The following is a 23,393-nucleotide window of genomic DNA, read 5'->3' on the forward strand; positions in this document are numbered from 1 at the left end:
GCTGACGCATGCCAGAGGACCGCTTTGTAGAGCAGATGGGAGATTCCTGGCAGTCTGGCTGGGGCGTCACTGAGCCACTGCTCAAGGCAGTCTGGCAATCCAGCCTTTTCATCTGGGCAGGAGCTGTGCCATTCCCGCTTAGTATTGGCTGGGTGCCACCTTTTGCATTTAAGAAGGTCCGTGGCTCTGTGATGTAGCACCTGCTTCTGGACCAGTGGGCTGAGTCTGCAGGAAGCAGTTTCCTATGTTCCAGAGGGCAGGACCTGGGTCAACAGGCTCAGATTACAAGTTCACAGCTCCAGTAGATAGGAATGCACTTGCTTGTGTCTCACAAAAAGGCCGCAGTGCCGCAGTAGAGCATCTGTTTTGCATGCCAAAAGTCCTGGATTCGCTTCCCAGCAGGGCTAGGAAGCAGCCCATCTGAATTCCTGGTGAGCTGCTGTCAGTCAGTGTAGACAAAAAAAACAAGATGGACAAAAGGTCAATCTTGCAGGGTTTGTTTGGAGAAGTACAATGACAGTGAGTAGGATATCTGCAGACCATGCAAGAGGGTTCCCAGTTCAATCCCCAGTACCTCCAGGTTGGGCAGGAAGAGAACCCTGTCTGAAATCCTGGAGAGCTGCTGCCAGTCAGTGTAAACAAGAGGTGGACCCAGGAGTCTGACTTGTTTATAAGGCAGCTTCCTATGTTCGTAAGAATGTACGGATGGGTGCAGAATTCCATTTGGACCTTCACCCTTATGTTTCCCATGTTCTTTTGTTGATGATGGTGCTTGTTTTTAGCCTGTTCACCCAGTTAGGCTGCAGTAGGCTGAGCAGACTCTTCACGATGCATGCTCCACAGTGCTTTTATGCTTAAGAAAAGCGATTCAGAAAAATCTGCCCTCTCCTCTCCTCCCTCCTCCTCCTCCCTGCGGTTGTTACCTCTGGAGAGGAGCTTGATGAGACAAATAACATTGATTTCAAGAGAGGTGCTTGCACCAGCACTGCGACCAGTACATTGATTTCAAGTGGCAGCTGTTGAAAACCTGATCCAGGAAATGATGGACCGGTTTAACAATTCATTTTTTTAATGGCCTCTGTATCATCCAATTGCAAACATAAAGAGTCCTCCAAAACAAATCTAGTTTTGAGCGTTGTTCGGATTAGAAAAAAACCCAAAATAAAATAAAAGGAAAAAGAAAGGCTGTATAAGAATGTAAGAAATAGTCTTGCTGGAGCGGGCCAAAGGGCCAGGATCCTGTTGTCTCACTGGCCAACCTGATGTCTCTGGGAAATCCGTAAGCAGGACCTGAGTTATCTTATGCTGGCACTGGAAACTCCGCATGGCTCTAGGCTTCTGCAGAGCATGAGACTGAGTCACCAGGCCTATTTTTATAGTGTAGGTGTGCTGCCTGCAGGGAAGGCTGTAGCTCAGTGAATCATAGCTCATCTGCTTTGCATGCAGGAAGACCCAGGTCGAATCCCCAGCATCCTCAGCACTGGGAACATTGGTTGTCTGAAACCCTGGAGATCTGCTGTCAATCAGTATAGACTGAGCTATATGCACCAATGGTTCTGTCGTGTTATAAGGCCACTGCATAATATAAGGCAACTTCAAAGTCAGCAAGCAGGACCTGGTTTTTGCTCCCTTAACAACTGGTATGCAGGGGCATACTGCCTATGATAATGAGTGTAGTATGCAGGTATCATGATTGTCAAGGCCCTTGACAAGCCTTATGCTTCATGTGTTTTTCTAAATTCCCTTTTAAGCCGCCGAAGCGGGTGGCCATCATTGCAGCTTGCAGGAAATTCAGTTCAATGGTGAATAGTGAAGGAGAATAGCTTTCCCCCCTGGGTTGCTTCAGGTATCCCGACTTTGATTGAAATAGGCTAGAGTTTGGAAGACTGTAGAGACTTAAGTGGAACCATAGAATTGTGGTATTGGAGGGGATCCCAAGGGCCATCTAGTCCAGCCCCCTGCAGTGCCAGAATATCAACTAATGCATACATGACAGATGGCCATCTAATCTCTGCTTAAAAGCCTCAGTCCAAGAAAGGAGAGTACACCACCGTCTGAGGGAATCCATTCCACTGTTGAACAGTTCTTGCCATCAGGAAGTTCTTCCTGATCTTTAGTCACAATCACCTTTCTGTAGCATGATGCCATTTGTTTGTGTCCTACCCAGACTTGATCCCCCCCCCCTTAGGGAGCTTATACACCTAATCCAAAAGAAGTGAGTGTGAATCCACACTGAGTGAGGCAGATTATGTACACCCATACACCTGTGTAGGTCAGAGCTGCTGTGCTAGGCTCTCCACAGGTGGGCCACTGTTGCTTATCACAAGGGAGAGACAGCAAGAAGGTTGGTGTTGTGCAGGTTCACCAGCAAAAGCTCCAGATTGTCTCTGCCTGGTGCATTTGCACTGCCCTGTCCCCTCCTCTTCCTTCACTTAGTTTTACATATCATTTCCATCCTGGAGGTCTGGGAAGGACTGCCAGCCTGCCTATGTGAAGATGCAGGCTGGAAGAATTGCAAAGTGCTTGGGGTGTCTTGTCTATATGGGGCCTTCAGAATGTCAGACATTCTTACACAGCCTTGACCAGGCTTCCTCAACCTCAGCCCTCCAGATGTTTTTGGCCTACAACTCCCATGATCCCTAGCTAGCAGGACCAGTGGTCAGGGATGATGGGAATTGTAGTCCCAAAACATCTGGAGGGCCGAGTTTGAGGAAGCCTGGCCTTGACCATAAATAAATAAATATAAAAATGAAGTTGCCAGCTAGTGACTGTTTACAGCCTGTGTTACCATTGTGCAGAGGTTTCCCTCCCTTCTCAGTCTCCTTGTGTGGATTGCAGGAGAGTTGGGTGGTTTACTGACTCTTTGTGTGTGTTGCTTTTTCCTGCAGGTCTTTCCAATGGCCCTGAAGCAATGGAAACAGACAGCCTTCAGGAAGCGCCTCTCTGTAGCTGTCGAATGGAAACTCCCAAAAGCCGGGAGATCACCACACTAGCCAATAACCAGTGCATGGCAACTGAGAGTGTGGATAAGGAGGTGGTGTCACCCTTCTCTCTCTCTCTTTTTCTGTTGATCATTGTAGTTGGCACATGGCACCCTCCATTGGAGCGTCATCTCTGCTTGGCAAGGGACCTGGTTGGCATGTCCTACAAAGGCACATGCTAATCTCCTCCCCTTCCTCAAAATAACTAGTGCTTGCTACACACAGACTTGAAAACAGTCCATACATGGGGCTTCTTTCTTGCTCAGGTTCTGAAGTGTGCAGCTCGTCCGCAAGGACCAGGGTGGGTGGGATCCCAGGCAGAGAGGGCATTGAAGTCTGGCTCCAGTGAGTGGGGTTTGGCATAGGATGTGGAAGAGAGGTAACTATTTATTGGAGATGGAAGCAGTCCATAATATCCAGAGATAAGCCCTGCCAGAGCTGGCCAAAGTGCCTTCTAGTCCAGCATCCTGTTCTGGCCAAATGCCCCAGATGGAAAGCCTTGCAAACAGGACCTGAGTGCAACAGCACTCTCCCTACCTGCAGTCCCCAATAAACTATTCAGAGGCCCCTCCAGCAGTGCAGGTATTACACAGGGACAGAGAAATCTGCCTTATATGATCAGATCATTGATCCATTTAGCTGAGTATTGTCTACACCAGGCATAGGCAAACTCGGCCCTCCAGATATTCTGGGACTACAACTCCCATCATCCCTGACCACTGGTCCTGTTAGCTAGGGATGATGGGAGTTGTAGTCCCAAAACATATGGAGGGCCGAGTTTGCCTATGCCTGGTCTACACTGACTACCAGTGGCTTTGCGGGATTCAGGCATGAAATCATTCCCAGGCCTACGTGGAGATGTTAGATTGAACCCGGGACCTTTTGCATACAAAGCATTGGTCTTCCACTGACCTCCCCCGAGTCATTGACCTTACTAGGGTGTTGAGAACAGAAACTTTCCTGCACAGAGGTAGCTAATTCTTTAGCTCACTATTAAGAGCACGAGACACGCCTCTTTGCTGGAATTTGCTGTTTTGTTTTGCCTAATAATAATAATAATAATAATAATACCTCCCATGTTTTGTGCATGGGTGCATAACCAAAGCACAACAAATTAAGTTGGGGTGGAATGTGGATGCCTTGGTTTCTTCTGAATTGTGCAGCCCATGAAGTACGTCAATACCTTACACTTTTCACAAAGTTCCAGGTGAAATAATTGTGGTTTGCACAGGGATTGTCTCCCCAACCCCCAGATCTTGCATATGTCCTATGCTTGTGTTTCCCACCTCCCCTCCCCACTCTTTCCCTTTCTAGTGCTGTCTCTGATGAGCTCCGCTGCCACTGGCTGTTCTGTGGCCCAGTAAAGTTCTCTGATGCTGCTGCAGACTGCATGCCAACAGCTGCCACCCCGTAGTTTCTCAATTAGCCACCGCTGGGGGAGCCAAGATCTAATGAGTGCCTGTGGTCAAGGAGATAACGGGCAGATTCTTCTCCTGCTACTATGGCTTCGATGGCATCTCCTCAGGACTGATAAACAGGGCCAAAGAGTTAGGCTGGGTGCTTTCTCAGATCTGTGTTTGGGAAGAAGGGTGGCTGTGTTCTACCTCTACTGCTAGAGAGAGGGTGCCTCTGAATGCCAGTTGCATATGTAGAGAGTGTTGTTGTGCTCAGGCACTTTTGGGGGGCTTCCTATAGGCACCCCGTTTTCCATTGTAAAAGCAGGACACTGGGCTACATGGCTCTTTCTCTTCTTAACAGCCTTAAGGAGTTCCAGTTCTAATCCCTGATGGATGAAGTCCAGATTCTAATGGCTTTTGTGTACTTAGGAGGAGTGGAGAATAAAGGATTGTTACGTTCTTATGAATGCAAATTACATCTTTTCCTCTCCCCCCCATATTTTATTAGCCATAACTTCCCACCTTAAAATAGGGTGTTTCCAGGGGGCACGGTATGTTCAAACAGAGTGGACAGGAAAGCACAGAGGGTTTTTGGAAGCCCAAGTGCAGATGCCCTTCTTGTACAATTTCAGGCATATTAATGTTCAGGAAGGAAGTGCTAGGGCTGGTTCATGTGTGCACAGTCATCACTTGATGACTGCAACAGGTACAAGAGAAAACTGCTCTTAAGGGAAGGGCTGTGATTCAGTGGTAGAGCATCTGCTTTGCCTATAGGGTCTGATCCCAGGTATGGCTGGGAGAGACCCCTGCCTAGAACCCTGAAGAGCAGTAGATGAGTGAATGCTCTGACTCTGTATGAGGAAACACCCAATGTTCCAGAGGGTAGGACCAGGCATCTCCAGGTAGGACTATGAGAGATTCCTGTCTGAAACCCTGGAGAGCAGTTACTGGCCAGCATAGTCTTGAGTCTACATAAGCTTCCTGTGTTCCTGACATCAAGTGATGACTTGCATGAGCGATTAGGCTATAACAGACTGTTTTGAATTTGAGCTCACATGTTCAGGTGCCAGACATCAAATGTAGAGAAATGAAGTGATGTGCAGTGTACAGTCCTGATTGCCTCAACTCAAAAGAAGATACTGTAGAGTTGGGAAATGTTCAGGAAAGGGCAACCAAAGTGATCAAGGGAATGGAGTGAAAAGGGACTTTTTAATTTTGATTAAAGGCGACATGATGGAAGGCGAGTAAAGATTAAAGATGGATTAAAGGCGAGTAAGAGGTGACATGATGGAAGCCATCCCACCCCACCCGAAATCCACCCTCATCAATTAGGAAAAAGGCAGCTACATCAGTCACCACTGCACTCACAGAGCGAAGCTCTTTGCTCCTGTCCCTTGTTTAGAATAGGAGGGAGGATGTGTGCCCAGACTTGGCCCCCAGTGAAATGTGGGCATGTTTAACAGGATGTTCAGTTCAGGAAAGGCAGGGCCAATGTGAACAGGAACTGAATAGAAAGAGCAAATGGGGGGGATAAATGGTGAGGCCTTTTGCAGGTGCCATAAGGAGGTACTGGCAGACACACTTGTGCCTGCAGGTGCTGCTTGGGCACGTCTTGGTGCAACGCACCTCTTCTTTAAACAGGACTGAGCAAGAAGTGGAAGACGTTGCTCCCACGTGGCTTGCCTTTGGTGATTCTGGAACTGTGTTTAGTCCTCGTCCTACAGCCATGTGCCAAAGAGAGTAAAGTGGAACATTTCTCGTGCTGATATGAAGTATTAAGCTGCTTGGTGTGCATGTCTTTGAAATGGGGGCTTTCAGTTCAGTCAGTTCAGTGTGTGAACTCTCAATGCACAGCACAGCATAGCAGAGAAGAAGAGTTTGTGTGTATCCCCCCCCCCTCTGGTACACTCTCCAAGAATGACGTCTTTTCCTCCTCCAGCTAAGCCGTTGCACAAGCCAGGTGCTGAAATATGAGCTGATGCGCCCTTCTAACAAAGTCCAGTTCTTGGTACTTTGTGAGGACCACAGAGGGAGGATGGTGAAGCATCAGTGCTGCCCAGGTTGTGGCTTCTTTTGCACTGCGGTAAGTTTCTCTTTTGGGCCGGAGGGTGTGTGGGCCAGGGGTGTTTGTGCTGGGCTGGCAGGAGAAGAATGACAGTGGCCTTTGTAGGAAAGGGCACTTTGCTCCCCACTTTTGTTGCATTCTTTAAAGAGGACAAAAAGAATTATTGAAATGCAGGCAAGATAAAAAGCTATGTGGCAGTTGTGGGGAGCCTGTGACCCTCCAGGTTCTGCTGGATTACCACTTCCACCAGGCCCAACCAGCATGGCCAGTGGTCAGGCATGATGGGAGCTGAAGTCCAATGGTGTGTGGAGGGTCACAGGCTCCCCATCCCTTCTCTGCGGTATGGGTTTGCAAACTGTATTGTAGGAATGTAGGACTCAGTCAAACCAAGAGTCAGTCTAGCTCAGTATTGCCTACAGCAGGGATAGCCATTACGGTGCGTCACAGATACTGTTGGACTACAACTCCGATTGTCACTGAGCATTGCCTGTGCTGACTGGGACTGATGGGAGTTGTAGTTTAGCAACATCTGGAGGTTACTACATGCTGCTTCTGATCTGGCAGTGACTTTCTAGGATTTCATATGATGTATGAGCAAGTTCTCTTAAAACACAGGTTCAAAACCTCCCCTAGTTGTAGGAGATCGTTGATCTCTGAAGTTGCCGCATTCTTTAATGTGGTGGTGGGGTTGGGGTGGCAGGAGGGGCACACACTAATGCAGGTTTGGAGAACCTGTTGCTGGACTGCAGCTCTCACCATCCCTGACCACTGACCATACTGGCTGGAAGTCCAGTAGCATCTGGAAGTCTAGACCTTACCTATCCTTGACCTTTGAGTGATGGAGGGCTGTCCCTCAGCTCACTGTGGAACTACAAGCAGAGCTCACTGTAGAACTACAAGCCACCTGTTTGGGGATGGTCTGAATCTTTGGATTTCCTGCATCCAAGGGGAGATTTGACTAGAAGCCCTGCCTCTGTTGTGTCATATGACTCTTTTCTAGCTTTCAATCTGACAATCCTACAGCCCACACAATATTTCTTTCTGGCTCAGGGTGAATTTTTCACCATTGCCGTAAGAGATGCAGGAAGCTGTGGGCCAACCACTCTCATCATCCCTGATAATTGGCCATGCTGGCTGGGGATGGTTGGAGTTCGTTGGAGCCCAGCAATGCCTGGAGGACATTTCCTGCCCTATTGAAATCAAAGGGTGCCATCCAGCGATACTTGTCAATTCATCGAAAATAATGAGCCTGTGTTACTCATGTCAATAAATGTCAGTGAATCAGCTTTGGATGAAAGCCAAAACTTTTGTGTAGGATAGAGGCTTTGATTTGTGGCACTGACCACATCATGACAAGGAATAGGGCATCTAGTTGTCTCTGTTGCAGGGTTAGGGAACTTGTGTTCCTCTGAATATTGTTAAGAGACTCCGGCTCCCACCATCCCTGACTATTGGCCAAGCTGACTATGGCCCATGGGTGTTGGAGTCCAGCGGCACCTGGAGGGCACCAGGTTCCCCATCCCTGCTCTTAGAAGGCAGCTCCCTGTCTCAGAAGGGAATAACTCAGTGCTAAGTAGACCTGTTGGCCACTGTGGGAACAGAACTTGATGGGTCTTTGGCCTGATCCAGCTGGGCCCTTCTTACATTCTACCTCCGCTATTGCAGGCACTATGGCTCGGGAGGCCAAGTAGGGAGTGCTGTTGCGCTCGGGTCTTGCTTGCAGGCTTCCCACTGGGGCATCTGGTTGGCCACTGTGATAACAGGATGCTGGACCACCCAGGTGAGCCTTTGGTTTGATCCAGCAGGGCTCTTCTTAAGGTCTTCTGTAAAAACTGCAATCAAAGTACGATACTCTCCAGCAGGTAGAGTTTGAAAAACCTCAGCCAAAGGCGAAGCACCACTTGGAGATGTGTAACTCATGGATATTCCTTCTTTGCATTGTGTCTCTTTTCTTTAACCAGGGCACTTTCATGGAGTGCCAGCCAGAAAGCAGCGTCTCCCACCGGTTCCACAGGGATTGTGCCTCCCAGGTCAAAGGCATGAGCTACTGCCCACACTGTGGGGAAGAGGCCTCGAAGGCCAAAGAAGTGACTATAGCAAAGGCGGACACAACCTCCACGCTTCCGCTGAGCTACGAGCTGAAGAAACCTGGGACTTCTGAGGGGAGGGCAGACACGACAACCGGAAGGTGAGTCCAGAGGGTGGCGGTACTGAGCATGTGTTGGGGCCCACTGCCCACCTCCCCAGCCATGCTCAGCATTGTTGTTCCTTTCTGTTCATTTTCACTCTTTCAAGAATGAGAGGGGTAGGGGGGTCTCAGGTCCAGGGCAAAATGTTCGCAGGTACCTGCTGCACGACACACGTCCTCACCAGCCCTACTGTACACCCTCCTTGAGTGTTTCTTCCCTTGCTGGAATGTGTGCTTGAGCTCTGTCCGAATGAAAGACAGAGAGGAGTGTTTTGTGTGTGTGTGTGTGTGTGTGTTTTTATGGTGAGGGTGCGTAGAAGCAAGCCGACTGTGCGAAGCTAACAATGTGCACTTTTTTGCCCCCACCAATTTTGCCTCTGGCCCCGCTGGCACATGGCCCCTGGAAGGTTGCCCAGGTAGGAATGTGGCCCTTTGGGGTGGAGAAGGTTCCTCACCCCAGGTCTGCTTTGTGAAGTGCTACCCTGTTTGGTATGCCTTGCCTTGCTGCTCACAGCCAAGGTTGCAACAGCTGGCAGCCGTCCACTGAATCCACTTGCAAAGCTGTGACCTCAAATGCCATCCTCTCTCTGGCCATTAAGTCTCCCGTAGGATGCGCTATGCACTTGGCTCTCTTGGAATGCACCACTTCATCCTGTAGGAAAGCAGGTTGCATGTTTTGCCCCTACATTATACACTCAAGCTTGGCAAGTCACAGGGAGAAGAACTATGTGCTTCTGACTCACATGTTAACTTTCTGCTGTGAGAGTTACTATTTTTTAATAGTGAGGGCTGGATCTAGGTAAGCTGCTTCTCCTACCTGCAGCCTGAAGGGAAGCAATCCAGTGAGGGCTGTACTGTCCATGTTCTCTGCCTTTGTGCTAAAAAGAGCTGGACCACACAGTAAATGGAGAGAAGGATTTTAGGTGGAGTGGTTACAAAACAATGGTGTGATGCTACTGAGTATTTGCAAACTATTTGCCTTTAAAGCCTACATCTTTTTCCTTGCTTGATGCAAAATGCGAGAGTGTTATTAATGGTTTGTGAAGTGTGCATTTAACAGAGAAAGCATCCTCATACTGAGTCATCACTGGCCCATCCAGCTCAGGATTGCCCACACTGACTGGCAGCAGCCTTCCTGGTTTCTAGGGATGGAACCAGGGACTGAGCGAGGGACCTTCTGAATGCAAAGCAGATGCTCGTCTTGCCCCTTATATTTACTGAATTGATTCCTGCTGTCTTCAGGTTAGATTCTTCTGCAGATACCATCTTATCAGAAAGTCCATTCCACACAATGCAGGAAGGCGGCCTTTTGTGCTCCCTTAAAATACACAAGGAGCTGCCTTATTCTAAGTTGAAACCATTGGTGCACGTAGCTCAGTGTACTGACTGGCAGTGGCTCCCTAGGGCAGCCTTTCTCAACCTATGGGTCCCCAGATGTTGTTGAACTACAACTCCCATCACCCCTAGCTAGCAAGGCCAGAGCTAAGGGATGATGGGAGTTGTAGTCCAACAACATCTGGGGACCCACAGGTTGAGAATCGCTTCTCTAGGGTTTTTGGACAGGGAGTGTTTCCCAGCCCCATGTAGAGCTGCCTGGGATTGACCCTGAGACCTTTTGCATTCATTCATTCATTTATTTCATAAAATTTATATACCACTTAACTGAAAAATCTCAAAGTGGTTTTCAAAAGACAAGACAGTAAAACCAAGAAAAACTCACAACCATGCTTTAGAACATGCAAAGGTTAAAGTATTGAAACAGATAAAATCACCTGAGCTTTCTAAGCCACCTGGGTAGGCTTGTATAAGCAGGAATGTTTTTAGCAGGTGCCAGGAAGAGAACAGTGAAGGCACCTGCTTGATCTCAAGAGGCAGGGAGTTCCAAAGTGTAGGTGCTGCCATACTAAGCAATCAAGTGCTTACAAATGTGGAACAGGTGTTATGCGGCACCTGTAGCTGTGCCAGTTCCACCACTCAAAGCAGTCAGGTGGGCACATGTGGGCTACCCACATCATGCAAAGCAAATGCTACGACCCTCCCTTAACCCTTCCTCTTTTTTTGGTCACAGTGGGACTGGAGCACAACTGTCTGAAGAAGTCCGGTCTGAGACTTCGTCTGCTGAGGGATTTGACTTGGCCGGGACATCTGCCTTTCCCAAACCTGCCCCAGCCTGTCTCTCCCAGGGACCAGTGAAAGAAACCTTGGAAAGCGCCTTGATCGCCCTAGATTCCGAAAAGTAAGAATGAGCTGGCTGTCAGCCCATGGGAATTGTCTTGGTAGTTTTTGTGGATGTTACCTGGGTGTGGGCCCAGTCAGTCTCTTGGAAGCCAGGACATATTTAGCAGTAACTTAGAGAAAGGCTTTTGGTGTGGCTTCTCCTGTTCTTTTCTTTTTTCTTTTAAAAATAATTTTACTAAAGATTTTCACGAAGTACAAAAGATTGCACAATCTCTTTTTTGTTCAGATTATAACAAATTATAATATAACCATATAACAGATTATATGGTTACATTCAGTATAAGACTATGGTATCCGGGGGAGAGAGCGTGGAGGTTCTGTGGCAATGCATTCCTGTGCACTTACCAGAAGGAACTGAAGACATTTTTGTTCCAGTAGACTTTTCTAGCTGAATAAATTGGGTCTTTGCCAGAAGCACCTGCTCATTAGTGTTTTAGTCTTGTCTTTAAACTGTTTTTAATTTGTGTGTGTGTGTGTGTGTGTGTGTAAACCTCCTTGAGACAATAGTTTAGAAGGCGATTAAAAAATCCGTGTTGTTAATAAATAATAATAACCAGCCTTTTGTATGTAGGACCATACTTGCCTAAATTCTTGTCACCAAATTCTGATAATTTATCAGGCAGTTAAGAAACCCAGTAACTGAGCTTAGCTAAAAAAAAAACAACAACTAGCAGAGCGTTATTTGCTCTTTTAACAAGAAATAAGCAAACAGAAATAACCTCGGTTGACTTGTTGATGTTACATGGGTGTGGAACTGATCAGTCTATTTAGAAGCAGGATAATGAGCATAATGAACAAAGAGTTAAAAGAAGCAGGAAAAAAGTTGACCATGCAAGTAGACCTCAGCCAACTGGGTGACTATGGTCATCTGTCAGTAGGGCAATACACCAGTCCTATACATTGGATTCATGTCAGTGTGGTGTGGACAATAACATGGGGGAGCCGAGTTCAAATCTCCACTCGGCCACCACTGCTCACTGGGTTACTTGGGGCCACTCACTGTCACCTCAGCATCCCTACCTCATAGAGTTGTTGTGAGGATTTTTTTTAAAAACTGGGGTGGGGGGTGAGAGGAGATGTTAAAAACTCTTCAGTAATACTAGTAATAACTGTTTCCTTTTGACAGACCCAAGAAATTACGGTTTCACTCAAAGCAGCTGTACTTCTCTGCCAGGCAAGGGGAGCTGCAAAAGGTTCTTCTCATGCTGGGTAAGTGATTCCCCCATGTTTTTCTTAACTGATGGATAACTCCCATCACATGGCAGAGGCGAGTTTTGCTCCTGCTGAGAATGTAGCCTTGATTGATGCCTTGGAGGAGGAAGGGACTGCACTTTAGAAGAAAGTATTTGCGCCAAGACTTCACCAGAAGGCTCATAGAAAGAAACCTCAGTTGAACCCCCTCCCAAAGTATTTAGTTATGTCAGGGCAATTATATCAGGGCTAAATAAGCGGATATATTGTTCTGCCTTGTGGTGGAGCAAGGCTCAACCAGGGTGTAGAATAAAAGTGGGGTTCAAGTAGGCCAGGCCAGTGTTCTGGTTGTGCTCTGGGGAACCCCGAGCTCTGTAGTTGCACCAGCAGCAAAAAGGCTGAGCTGAAACCTTTCATAGCCGTGGCTTGCTTGCATTTCACCTGAACTGGGAAACCTACAGTTAACAGTGTTGGAAGAAGCCAGGATGTTTAGCCAGCTTCAAGGTACAGGCTAGTCTTCTTGCAAACCTTAGCTTATCAAATTTGGACAGCATGGGTATCCATAGAAAGCATAGTGGTGTAGTGGTTAGAGTGTTGGACTTGGTACCTGGGAGATGAGGGTTCACCTCCCCACTCAGCCATGAAACTTCTTGGACCAGTTGCCTAACCTACTTCCCAGGGTCCTTATGAAGATGAAACAGGGAGGGGGAGAAGTTTTTGTGGCACCTTGAGCTCCTTGGAAGACAGATGGGCTAGAAATGTAATAGCAAGTAAATAAAATATAGCCAGTAGAAGGCTTCCAGGTAGATTGGTCAATTTACTTGTGTTTGTGGCCAAAAGAGTAATTCATATCTCTGCTTATTAAGCTAAGGTGTGATGATCCCAGGTGTGATCTTTCCTTTAGTGGGAGACTGCCTCACAACCGTGGCAGAATCCTGAGCGAGAAAAAGTCTTTGCTGTCATCAGGACCGTCTCCTGTAGGGTCACGAGACTATTTGGTATCCCAGCTGTGTAATGGGGCAATTCTGTTTGCCTATGGAGGCTTCCTGATAATCCCCTCCAGATAGCCAATATTATCAAGGAATCAGATACAATCTTGCTCCAGGTGCCCCATCAGAAACAGCCTTCCTATGACTCTGTTCCCCTTGACTTTACACTGTGGGCCTCTGTTTGTTTTGTAGTGGATGGGATCGATCCAAACTTCAAGATGGAACACCAGAACAAGAGAACTCCTCTCCACGCAGCAGCGGAGTCAGGACACATGGACGTTTGCCACATGCTGATCCAGGTTTATCCCAGTTTTTTAGTTGTTGTGTTTTTTGGGGGGGGGGTGTCAAAAGGGTGGGTGTGTTTCCTTGTCACTGCTCCTGCCAGTGCATCTCTCTGCCAACTCCCACTGCAGAAGCCCCATCCCTGTCCAATCAACCAGTGGTTTCAGGTTTTCTATTCTTCCACTTAAACAGATGCTGAGCCTGTTCTAGTTTAGAAGGAACGTATTGCGAAATCCTACTAGGGATGAGTCATGCTGATCTGGGACTTTAGTTAAGTGTGAATTGATAGGATGGTAAGGACCCCTCTGAGGTTTTCACAGGGTGTTTTGGCTGCCCTTTTAAAAGAGAGAATTAATTAACCTTTCAGCCTGTGTGGTGTAGGTTAGAGTGCCAGACTAGGACCTGAGACGCCCAGGTTCGAATTCTTATCCGGCCATAAGGCTGTGTGTGTGTGTTTTTGTTTGTTTATTTTATACAACACCCTTCATCCAGATATTATAGTGCAGTTTACAGTATAAAAACACAAAAAGCATAACATAACAACAACAAACACACCCACTCCCTGACACATATAAAAAGTCAAAGATTGCTTAATCAGCCAAAGGTAAAGAGGAAAGTTTTTGCCTGGTGCCTGGTAATAGATAATGAAGGCTCCAAGTGAGTCTCCCCAGGCAGAGAATTCCACAAATAGCAAATATGGAAGGCCACAGGTTAGCCTCCCCAGTGCACTAGATGAATGACAATGTGACTTACTCCATTTTGTGTTGATGAACTTCTCTGCTTTCGGGTCGCATTGGCCCTAGCCATAGGCTCAGGGGAACAGGAAGCTGCATATTTCTTAGTGACACAGGATAAGTTGTTAATCGGCCATGAGCCCAGCTGTGTGACTCTCTGCAGTAACTGTTACCATGTGTATCTGTCTTGGCACAGGCTGGCGCTAATATAGACACCTGCTCTCAGGACCAGAGGACCCCCCTTATGGAAGCAGCAGAGAATAACCACCTGGAGACTGTGAAATACCTCATCAAGGCTGGAGCATTAGTGGATCCCAGGGTACTGATGGCGTCTGGATTTTTTTATATCTAAGGTGGCAATGGTCTCATTGGCATGTCAGATTATGACTCAGTGCAAATGCACAGGAAACACAGGCTCTGAGAGGAGAGAGCGGACACTTTGCTGCTCAGGTTGTTTTGCTGCTGAGCTAAGCAGTGACTTTGCTATGTCATCATCAAAACCTGGGTTCATGGTTTAGATTTCCCCAGACTAACCACGACCCATAACCAAGGTTTGTCGTATGCTTTGCAGCTTGTGGTCTGTCTGGAAGAGCTAAAGCACAATCCTTGGCTCCGATGACGTACTAAACTGAACCTTATCTTTTGCCAGCAGAGTGACTGGGAGGAGGAAAGCAGATGCAATCTCCTTTCTGAGAGTCCACACACTCGTGCGTTTGTGCTGAGACACTAATTGGCTTAGTGTGACGTGCAAACCAGGACATGGTGTGGTGTTCTGCCCTCATTTGCAATGAGCTACTTGTCACAAGATTGCAGGTTGTTTGCAATCTTTTTTTTTAAAAAAAAAAATGTCCTAGGACAGAGAATTTTAAAGCAGTTCCGGGGCTGTATTGGCTGATTGATCGATTCAATTTCTATACCACCCTTCATCTAAGGATCACAGGGTGGTTTACAGTATAAAAACACAAAAATAAATAACACAATAGCAAAGAAAACAATATGCTGCCCCCCCACAAGGTTTGAAAGGCCATAGGTTGTTTAATTAGCCAAAGGCCAGGGAGAGGAAGAATGTTTTCGCCTGGTGCCTAAAGATATGTAAAGAAGGTGCCAAGCAAGTGTCCCAGGGGAGAAGGTTCCACAGATCGGGAACCACCACAGAGAAGGTCCATTCTTGTATTGTTACCCTTCAGTCCTTGCATAGAGGGAGCATACTAAGAAGGGTCCGAATCAGTTCATTTGGGGAGGGTTTTGCCTTGCGGTTTTGCAGTCCTGAGCCATTTCAGGCTTTATAGGTCAAAACCAGCAATTTGAATTGGACCCAGAAACCAATTGGCAGCCAGTGGAGTTGGGCCAGGATTGGCCTTATAGGCTGAAACCATTTTGCCCTGGTGAGTAGCCAGGCCGCTGAATTCTGTACCAGCTGAAGTTTCCAAACCATCATCAGAAGGCAGCCCCACGTATAATGCATTGCAGTAATCTAACCTAGAGGTCCCAGAATATGGACAACATATCAAACACACCTCTCATTTTCCCCTTTGCTGTTTCTTCCTTTTCGCTTGTGGCAAGCTGTAGCATGGATGACAACAAGCCAGTTTGTGCTCGCAGGCGGTCACCTAGCCATTCCCTCCAGCCTCAAGATTTTGAGATTTAGTGTGTGGGATACACCTGGGGCCATGGTAAATGCTAAGGACAGAGACCTGCAGATTCCACCATGTTACTCTGCTGCTGCAAGAATTGCACTGGCTGTCAATTAGCTACTGAAGGATAGCCTGATCTCACCCTCCACTGCCTCAGCCTGAGCAGGACATGAAAATGGATACAGCAATGAGGCCAGACACACCTCGGATGGGAGGGCATTCTGCACCATTGGGGCCACGAAAGAAAATGTCCCTCATGCAATGCTGCTCCACAAACGTCACAGGGCAGCAGACATGCTAGCAGGACCTCCCTCTTCCTCTGAGTGGGAAACATTTAGCCATTATTAAACTACGAGCCCATTAACCCTGACCATCGGCCATCGTGCTAGTTGTGACTGGTGGAAGCTGTGGTTTGGGAGCACCAGCTGCCAGTTAGCCACCAGGCTAAATTCAAGGTGCTGCTCTCGCCCCTTATATACCCAGCCAATCAGTGTGCTCTGCAGGGGAGGGCTCTCACAGACACCAGGCTATCTTGCTAACCCATATGGAAGATTACAAGGAAAGTGTGGGGAAATCAACATCTGTTACCTTCACCACTTTTACTTCTGGCCCTGTCCACCTCTTGCATGTGGCCACTAGAAAGTTGCCTAGAGAGGAGCACGGCCATCTGGCTGGCAAATCTTCCCACCCCTGCTATATAACAAAACCTGAATCTAGACTGGTTTATTCATGTACAATTCCTGTAGCCTATTAATCATCCTTGAATGGTGACCTGATCTCTCTCTCTCTCTCTCTCTCTCTCTCTCTCTCTCTCTCTCACACACACACACACACATACACACACACCCTGCAAAAAAAGCAGCCCATTTGACTTCAATTGCTAATGAGCAGGAGTTAGTAGGAGAGCCAGAGATAATAGATTTCAGACAGGGGCAGCATGCCATGCCCTGCAGGTGGAGGTGAGCCTCTGAGGGATAGGGCTTAAGTTCCCTGGCGATCAGTGGATCAGTGCTGTGTGCATGGCTGCCAGAATGAGGTGGGCATGAGCGGTTGTGCTACTAAGGTGGTAGAATAGTCTCGTGTCACTTCAGGCTAAGAAGTGGGAGGAATCACATTTTTAGATGTGCCAGCTTAGGCTTGTTGATTTGGAAAGTGACCTTAGAGGTCCTCTACTCCAACCCTCTTCTCAACACAATATGTACCGTATTTTTCGCTCTATAACACGCACCCGACCATAACACGCACGTAGTTTTTAGAGGAGGAAAATCCGTAGGCATGCCACCCGTAGGCATTTCCTCCATAACACGCACAGGCATTTCCCCTTACTTTCTAGGAGGAAAAAAGTGAGTGTTATGGTGCAAAAAATACGGTATCTACAGCATTCCCAACAGATGACCATTCAGCCTCTGCTTAAATAACCTTCACCACCCTATCCTTAAACCAGTGCAGCAAGGGGAGACTGCCCTGAAAAGACTGGTGCACAGTAGCACTTCTTGCCATCCCAGCTTTCTATCTGCTCATTCTGTTGCCTGTGTTTCTTCTCCTTTCCTGCAGGATATCCCGCAATACCTCTTTAGCAAAGGGATTATCAAGGCATTACAGTCAACAGCCCCACCTCCTTCCTGTTTCCAGCCCAACAAGTATTTATATTTGCTCTGACAAAAAATGAAGTGTGACCGGTGGTGGAGCATCCACTTTGCATTCAGGAATAGAGCGTGTCAAATTTTTAAGCTTTCAGATTCCCCAAATGAGGGATGACCCGGGAGTTCAAAATTTGTTTTAGTTAAATTAATATAGTTTAGTTTTGCTTGCTAAGTAAAACATGTGTAAAATTGCATAGGAATCATTTAAAATGATTGCCAAGTACCTGCAGTTATTATTATTATTATTAAGCGTTACCTGATATTCTCAGAAGATAACATTAAATTTCTTCGGTTTTCTGAAAGCAGTTTATGTTCCTTATCAAACGTAGACTTACCAGCTAAATGTTGTCCAATCACCAAAATAAAAGATTAAAATTCCTCACACCCCAAAACATTTTTAAGACCCCTTCCTGAATAAATTTGCAAAAATTTAAGTTTTGCCCCTGATTGCAAGAGGGTTTCAATCCCTGGCATCAGTAGAGAAATCGGAGTCTGAAATCCTGGAGGGCTGCTGCCAGTCAGTGTTGACAATACTGAGCTTGATGCGCCAGTGGCCTGGGACTATATTTGGCAGCTTCCTATGTTCTCTCTGAGATGGGTCTCTAGCTCAGTGGTAGAGCATCTGCTTTGCCTCCAGAAGGTCCCAGATTCAATCCCTGGCATCTCCATGTAGGTCTGGGGCTGTCCCTTGCCTGAAATCCCAGAGAGCTGCTGCTAGTCAGTGTAGACAATACAGAACTAGATGGACCAGTGGCTTGAACTCTGCAATTTCTACTGCAAACGCATTGGGTTGAGGGCCTACACTCAGCTTGATGGGTCATATTATTTAGGCTCTGGCCTCCAGCGTGCTTTCTTCCAGAAATCCACACTGAAAACATATCAGTGACTTGAAGTGATACATATTCCTGCTTTTGTGTGTCCTTGTTCAGGATGCGGAAGGTTCCACCTGTTTGCACCTGGCAGCCAAGAAGGGCCATTACGACGTGGTGCAGTACCTCCTGTGCAACGAGCAGGTGGATGTCAACTGCCAGGTAAGCTGCTGCCCATGCGGTCCTTCCAAAGCATCAGGACAATGAGCCGTGTGTGGCAGACACTTGCACACTCAGAAAAATGCCCCCTCCCTAGACTCTCATATGCTGGGATGGGGGACCCTTTCAACTTTAGGGCCACACTCCCTTCTGGGCAACCTTCCAAGGGCCATGTGCCACTGGTGGGCAGAGCCAGAGGCAAAAGTGAGTGGAGCTACTAATGTTGGTTTTACCTTAGCACAGTAGACTAGCTTCTACACAAACAACCTCTCTGTCCTCCAACCAGGTGAGCAAGAGGCGCTATTAGAATTCAAGAACGTGTTCCAGCCAGGCTAAAACACTCAAGGAGGTTGCAAGGCAGGGCTGGTGAAGGGTGTAGCCTGGGGGAGAGTCCCAAGGGGCAGGACCTGAGGTTCCCCTTCCCTGCTCTGGGGTCTGGAGCTACGCAAGATAGGTATGGTAATACCACATTCTGCTGCTGGTGGAAGTGCAACATATCTGCGGACTGCAGCCTAGTAGTAGTAATAGAACCTGGAGATGTTCTGCATAGCCAACATTCTCCACTCCTGGACTGTCTTAATGCAGTACGGGAGCACACATGTTTGGAGTGATTAGTGCAACAGCCTGAAGTTTGCAGGCCTGAGGTTCCCCGCACCTGGGCTGCCACCAGATGGAGCTTGGGGTCTGATCGAGCTGGGTTCTTCCTACATTCCCAGGATGATGGAGGCTGGACACCAATGATATGGGCCACTGAGTACAAACACGTTGAGCTGGTGAAGCTGCTGCTGGCCAAAGGGTCAGACATCAACATCCGGGACAATGTAAGTCTTGGGCTCTGCTCTGCTTAGTATTTGGTAGCAGTTTAAATTGTCAGGCCTGGTCAGACTGCAGTTTCCATCGTTGCTGGGGATGGTGGGGGTTGGAGTCTAGCAACTTTTGGAGGGCACCAGGTTCCCCATCCATACTCTTTAAGAGCCCCCTGCCCCGCCCTCAGGAGGAAATGCATTTTCTAAATAGGGACACTCTCCATTCCTTGCATGCAGTATAGAATGCTGCTCCTTAGACCCAGGGTGGGAAACCTGTGATCCGCTAGGTTCACTCTTCAACTTTGGGTTGGGTCTCCAGATGTTGCTGCATTTGTCATTCCCTCAATCTCCACCCAGTTTAGCTAATGATGAAAGATTATGGGAGTTGCAGTGCAACACCTGGGGGCCCAGAATTCATGAATACTGCTCTGTGTGTTGCTGGACTGTAGTTCTCGTCATCACTGGCCGCTGGTCAATCTGGCTGCTAGGAGTTATAGGCTGGCCACATTCCCTTGGGGCGGGGAAAACCCTTCCCAATTAACACTCTTCCTTGTATTGAGAACCAGGATTGGCCCAGGGATTGTGGTTCAGGGAAGAGGGGAAGCTTTTTCAGCTCAAGAGCAGTGTTGGGCATTATAACAAGAGCAACTCAGAGCCTGTTTGCTCAGGAGTAACGTTTGCCATGTTTGGCAAGGCTTACTCCCCAGCAAGGGCTATAGGTTTGCACAAATCTTTCAGGTGGAACAGTGAGTGGGTTGGCATCTGCCTCTGATTCAAGGGTGGAGATTGTTTTTATCTCGGCCAAAGGTCCACATTCCTTCTGGGCAGCATTCCTGGAAGTATATACACAAGTGGTGAGTGGAGCCAGATGCAAAAGTAGGTGGAGGGACAAATGCACATTTTCCCTTTGCACAAGAGGCTAGATTCCACACAACTCATAAACTCCTTCTCTGTCTTCCATGCAGACAAGCAAGAGGCATGATCAGAGTCCAACAAGGCCCCTGGACTTCAAGTTCCTCACCCATGGCCTATATATATATGCATTTGTCTGTGCACAGGTCTCTCTTTAGACTAATGCCAAACAAACAGACAGGTAGTAAGGTGGCGGTGACACACAGGTGTGTCAGGGGCCCTGGTCAGCACCAAGGTCCTACTTCTCCCATGTCCACAAGAGCATTTGTCTGGAAAGCCTGTATTTCAGTATCAACAAGGTTATGCCTTGAACACCAGGCTGGCAGAGGAAGCACAGAGCAGACACAACCACTTCTGTTGCCATTGAACATCTCTGCAGGATGAGGCTCATTTGCTGAGTCTCATTGAGATGGGGGAGAAGAGCCCTCAAGGAAAACACCCTCTCGCTCCAGGGCAGCTGCTAACAGCTTTGGCCTATGATGTGATAGGGAAGACGAGATTTGGTCTTGTTTCTGTTCCTCTACTCCCACCCCGTGAAAGATTTGTCCTAGTAGAGCCCTTAATAATAGCCCAGGAGGGGTTCCAGGCAGCTCTCCAGAGCTGAGCAACAGTAGAAAAATCCACAGGCTAAAATGATAAAAAAGCCCTTTTCTGCAGCAGGCCAATCAGTGTTCAAATCTTTCCAGATCTGGAGGGAAACTTTGCAGCCAGGAGCAATCAAGGGTTGCCCAGAGGCAGCCTTTGACTGAGGATGGTGGAGGCACTGCTGCCTCCCTCCATCCCTCTACAAATTTGCCAGCTGCTGGCCCCCCTAGGGGGACTTGTCTTTTCGAGACTTCTACGGGTGTCCTACATGTCTGGGTCACACAGTTCCTCTGCTAATACCTTCGTGTCTGTGGCAGCGTCTCCCCATGGGTTCACCCAGATCATGCTGCGACCTGCAGACAAATGACTCATCTGTCCTTATAAGGCAAGGAGGGCAGCCCTCGCTTCAAGCTTCCCCCTCCCCCACCATCCTCAGTGAACTCGGAGGCGGCTGTTGCTGGGAGCTCCCTGCCTCACATGCCTGAAAGCACAGCTTGAGCAGCCTAGAAAAGGCAGCCCACGTACTGCAGGGAACAAGAGCTTAAGGACAGGGTAGTCCCCCCCCTCCCTGGTGCCAAGGATGAGCACACTAAACTTTCTGCCCTCCCCCCTCCCCTCTGCCAAATTTCCAGGAGGAGAACATTTGTTTACACTGGGCTGCTTTTTCGGGGTGCGTCGACATTGCGGAGATTTTGCTGGCTGCTAAGTGTGATCTGCACGCAGTGAATATCCACGGAGATTCCCCACTGCACATCGCGGCCCGAGAGAACCGCTACGAGTGTGTGGTGTAAGTATGCCCCACCCCCCAGGAGTCCCCCCCCTCTCCCTTCATTGCCCTCCTCATGGGTGGGGGGAGGCTCCCGGGATGGACGGGCAAGGGGAAAGGTGATGCCTTGTGGTACCTTCCCATTTCTTCCACTCAGCCTCTGCTGAACATGATAAAGGTAAAGGGACCCCTGACCATTAGGTCCAGTCGTGGCCGACTCTGGGGTTGTGGCGCTCATCTCGCTTTATTGGCCGAAGGAGCCGGCGTACAGCTTCTGGGTCACGTGGCCAGCATGACTAAGCCGCTTCTGGCGAACCAGAGCAGCGCACGGAAACACCGTTTACCTTCCCGCCGGAGTGGTACCTATTTATCTACTTGCACTTTGACGTGCTTTTGAACTGCTAGGTTGGCAGGAGCAGCTGAACATGATAGAGGTGTATAAAAGCTTTCCCCAAATGCACAATTTTGTACACTAAAAAGTTTTTCTTAGTCTCACAACACCGGAAAAGCTGAGCATTGAAGTAACAGTTTTTATCGTGCCACGCCTACTGTACTTACCTATTTCTTTCACGGCCGAACCAAAACTCCTTTAAATTTCTTGCTTATTGTGGCTTTAAAAGGGGTTGGGGGATGACACAACACATATTTGGAATTCGCTTCCACACTAGGTAGTGATTACCTCCAGTTTAGATGGCTTTGAAAGAAGGTTAGACAAATCCATAGAGGAGGAGTAAGTCAGTGGCTGCCAGCCACAATGGCTACGTTCTCCCCTCCACCGTCAGAGGCAGTGTACCCGAGAATTGCAATTTGAGAAACCCCTGTGTCACTCAGGTCCTGCTTGTGGGCTTGTTGTCAATCTTTTTTATTAAATGATTGCACACAGGGTAGACGTTCAAACATTAGATCTCAGTCTGAGAATTGTGCATTCAAAGGCCAAGTGCATGGCCTCAGGCAAGCTACTTGAATCTGAGCATGAAACAAGGGTATTTATGTAATATATACTGCTTTCACTGTCAGAGGCAGTATGCCCATGAATACCAGTTGCCAGGAATCGCAAGCGGGGATGGTGCTGTTGCACCCAGGACCTGCTTGCAGGCTTCCTATTGAGGCATCTGTTTGGCCACTGTGAGACCAAGAGGCAGGACTAAAAGGACCTCTCGACTGATCTGGCAGGGCTCTTGCGTTCTTAAAAATGCCAAAAGTCAGGAAGAGAGCAGTGCTTTGCTATTTGCTTTTGTTAAAAAACTCTGGCATCGGAGCAGTACATTTGACTGCCATTCTGCAAACAGTTGCAACCAATGGTGCTGCGATTTCTGCCACTGGAGGGCAAAGCAGCCTTAGGTTGCCCCCTAAGTGTTTATCAAGCAGGCAAACTTCCAGATTCTAGCGTTATTGCTCATGTATCAGGTCGGACTACCTGGGCCTTTAGCGATGGGGAGCCTATGCTCCCTCTGCCCCCAAATGCTGTTGGACTACAGCTGTCACCATCCGTAACCATAGAGCAGTGGTTGTCAATCAGTGCTCCTCAGCACCCTGGTGTGCCTTGAATGATAGTCAGGTGTGCTGCAGGCAGCACTGGCCTCCATCCCTCCTTCCTTCCCTCCCTCTTCTGATGCCCCCTTGTGTCTCTGCCTCCCAGAAGCTCTCACGGCTGTTCATTGCAGTGGCCCTGGCTACAAGCTCCCTAAGTGAATGGTGCCATTGCTGCCTCCTGAGATGAGTAAGTTACTGGCCTCACATTCAGCTGCCTTTGACCAGGGGCATCCACTTCCCAGGTCCCTGTGAGGTGGCGTGAGGAAGTGCCTCTCTTTGGGGTGCCTAAGGGGGGTGCCTTAGAGACCAGGGACTGCTGGTGTAGTGGCAGCAACCACCACCACTGCTGCAAGTACCACTCCCCAAGGAGGGGAGAGGAGAAGAGGCAAAGCTGAAGGAACCCTTCACAAGGGAAAGAGGC

The 23,393-nt window shown here is 48.2% G+C and overlaps 1 protein-coding gene across 24 annotated transcripts in view; it reads left to right on the forward strand.

Moving 5' to 3' along the window:
* The window catches only part of EHMT1 (euchromatic histone lysine methyltransferase 1), a 155,685-nt gene that overhangs the window by 110,906 nt on the left and 21,386 nt on the right, over window positions 1–23,393 (forward strand). For all 24 annotated transcript variants that reach the window (XM_083485716.1, XM_083485720.1, XM_083485737.1 and 21 more), the window contains 10 exons: window positions 2,889–3,034; window positions 6,318–6,461; window positions 8,405–8,631; window positions 10,700–10,867; window positions 11,996–12,078; window positions 13,242–13,348; window positions 14,262–14,384; window positions 18,272–18,373; window positions 19,087–19,191; window positions 21,306–21,460. In XM_083485716.1, the coding sequence (XP_083341842.1) occupies window positions 2,889–3,034; window positions 6,318–6,461; window positions 8,405–8,631; window positions 10,700–10,867; window positions 11,996–12,078; window positions 13,242–13,348; window positions 14,262–14,384; window positions 18,272–18,373; window positions 19,087–19,191; window positions 21,306–21,460 (1,360 nt within the window). The remainder of the gene's footprint in view (window positions 1–2,888; window positions 3,035–6,317; window positions 6,462–8,404; window positions 8,632–10,699; window positions 10,868–11,995; window positions 12,079–13,241; window positions 13,349–14,261; window positions 14,385–18,271; window positions 18,374–19,086; window positions 19,192–21,305; window positions 21,461–23,393) is intronic.

Source organism: Podarcis liolepis (assembly GCF_965112155.1).
Source record: "Podarcis liolepis genome assembly, chromosome: Z".
Taxonomy (NCBI): domain Eukaryota; kingdom Metazoa; phylum Chordata; class Lepidosauria; order Squamata; family Lacertidae; genus Podarcis; species Podarcis liolepis.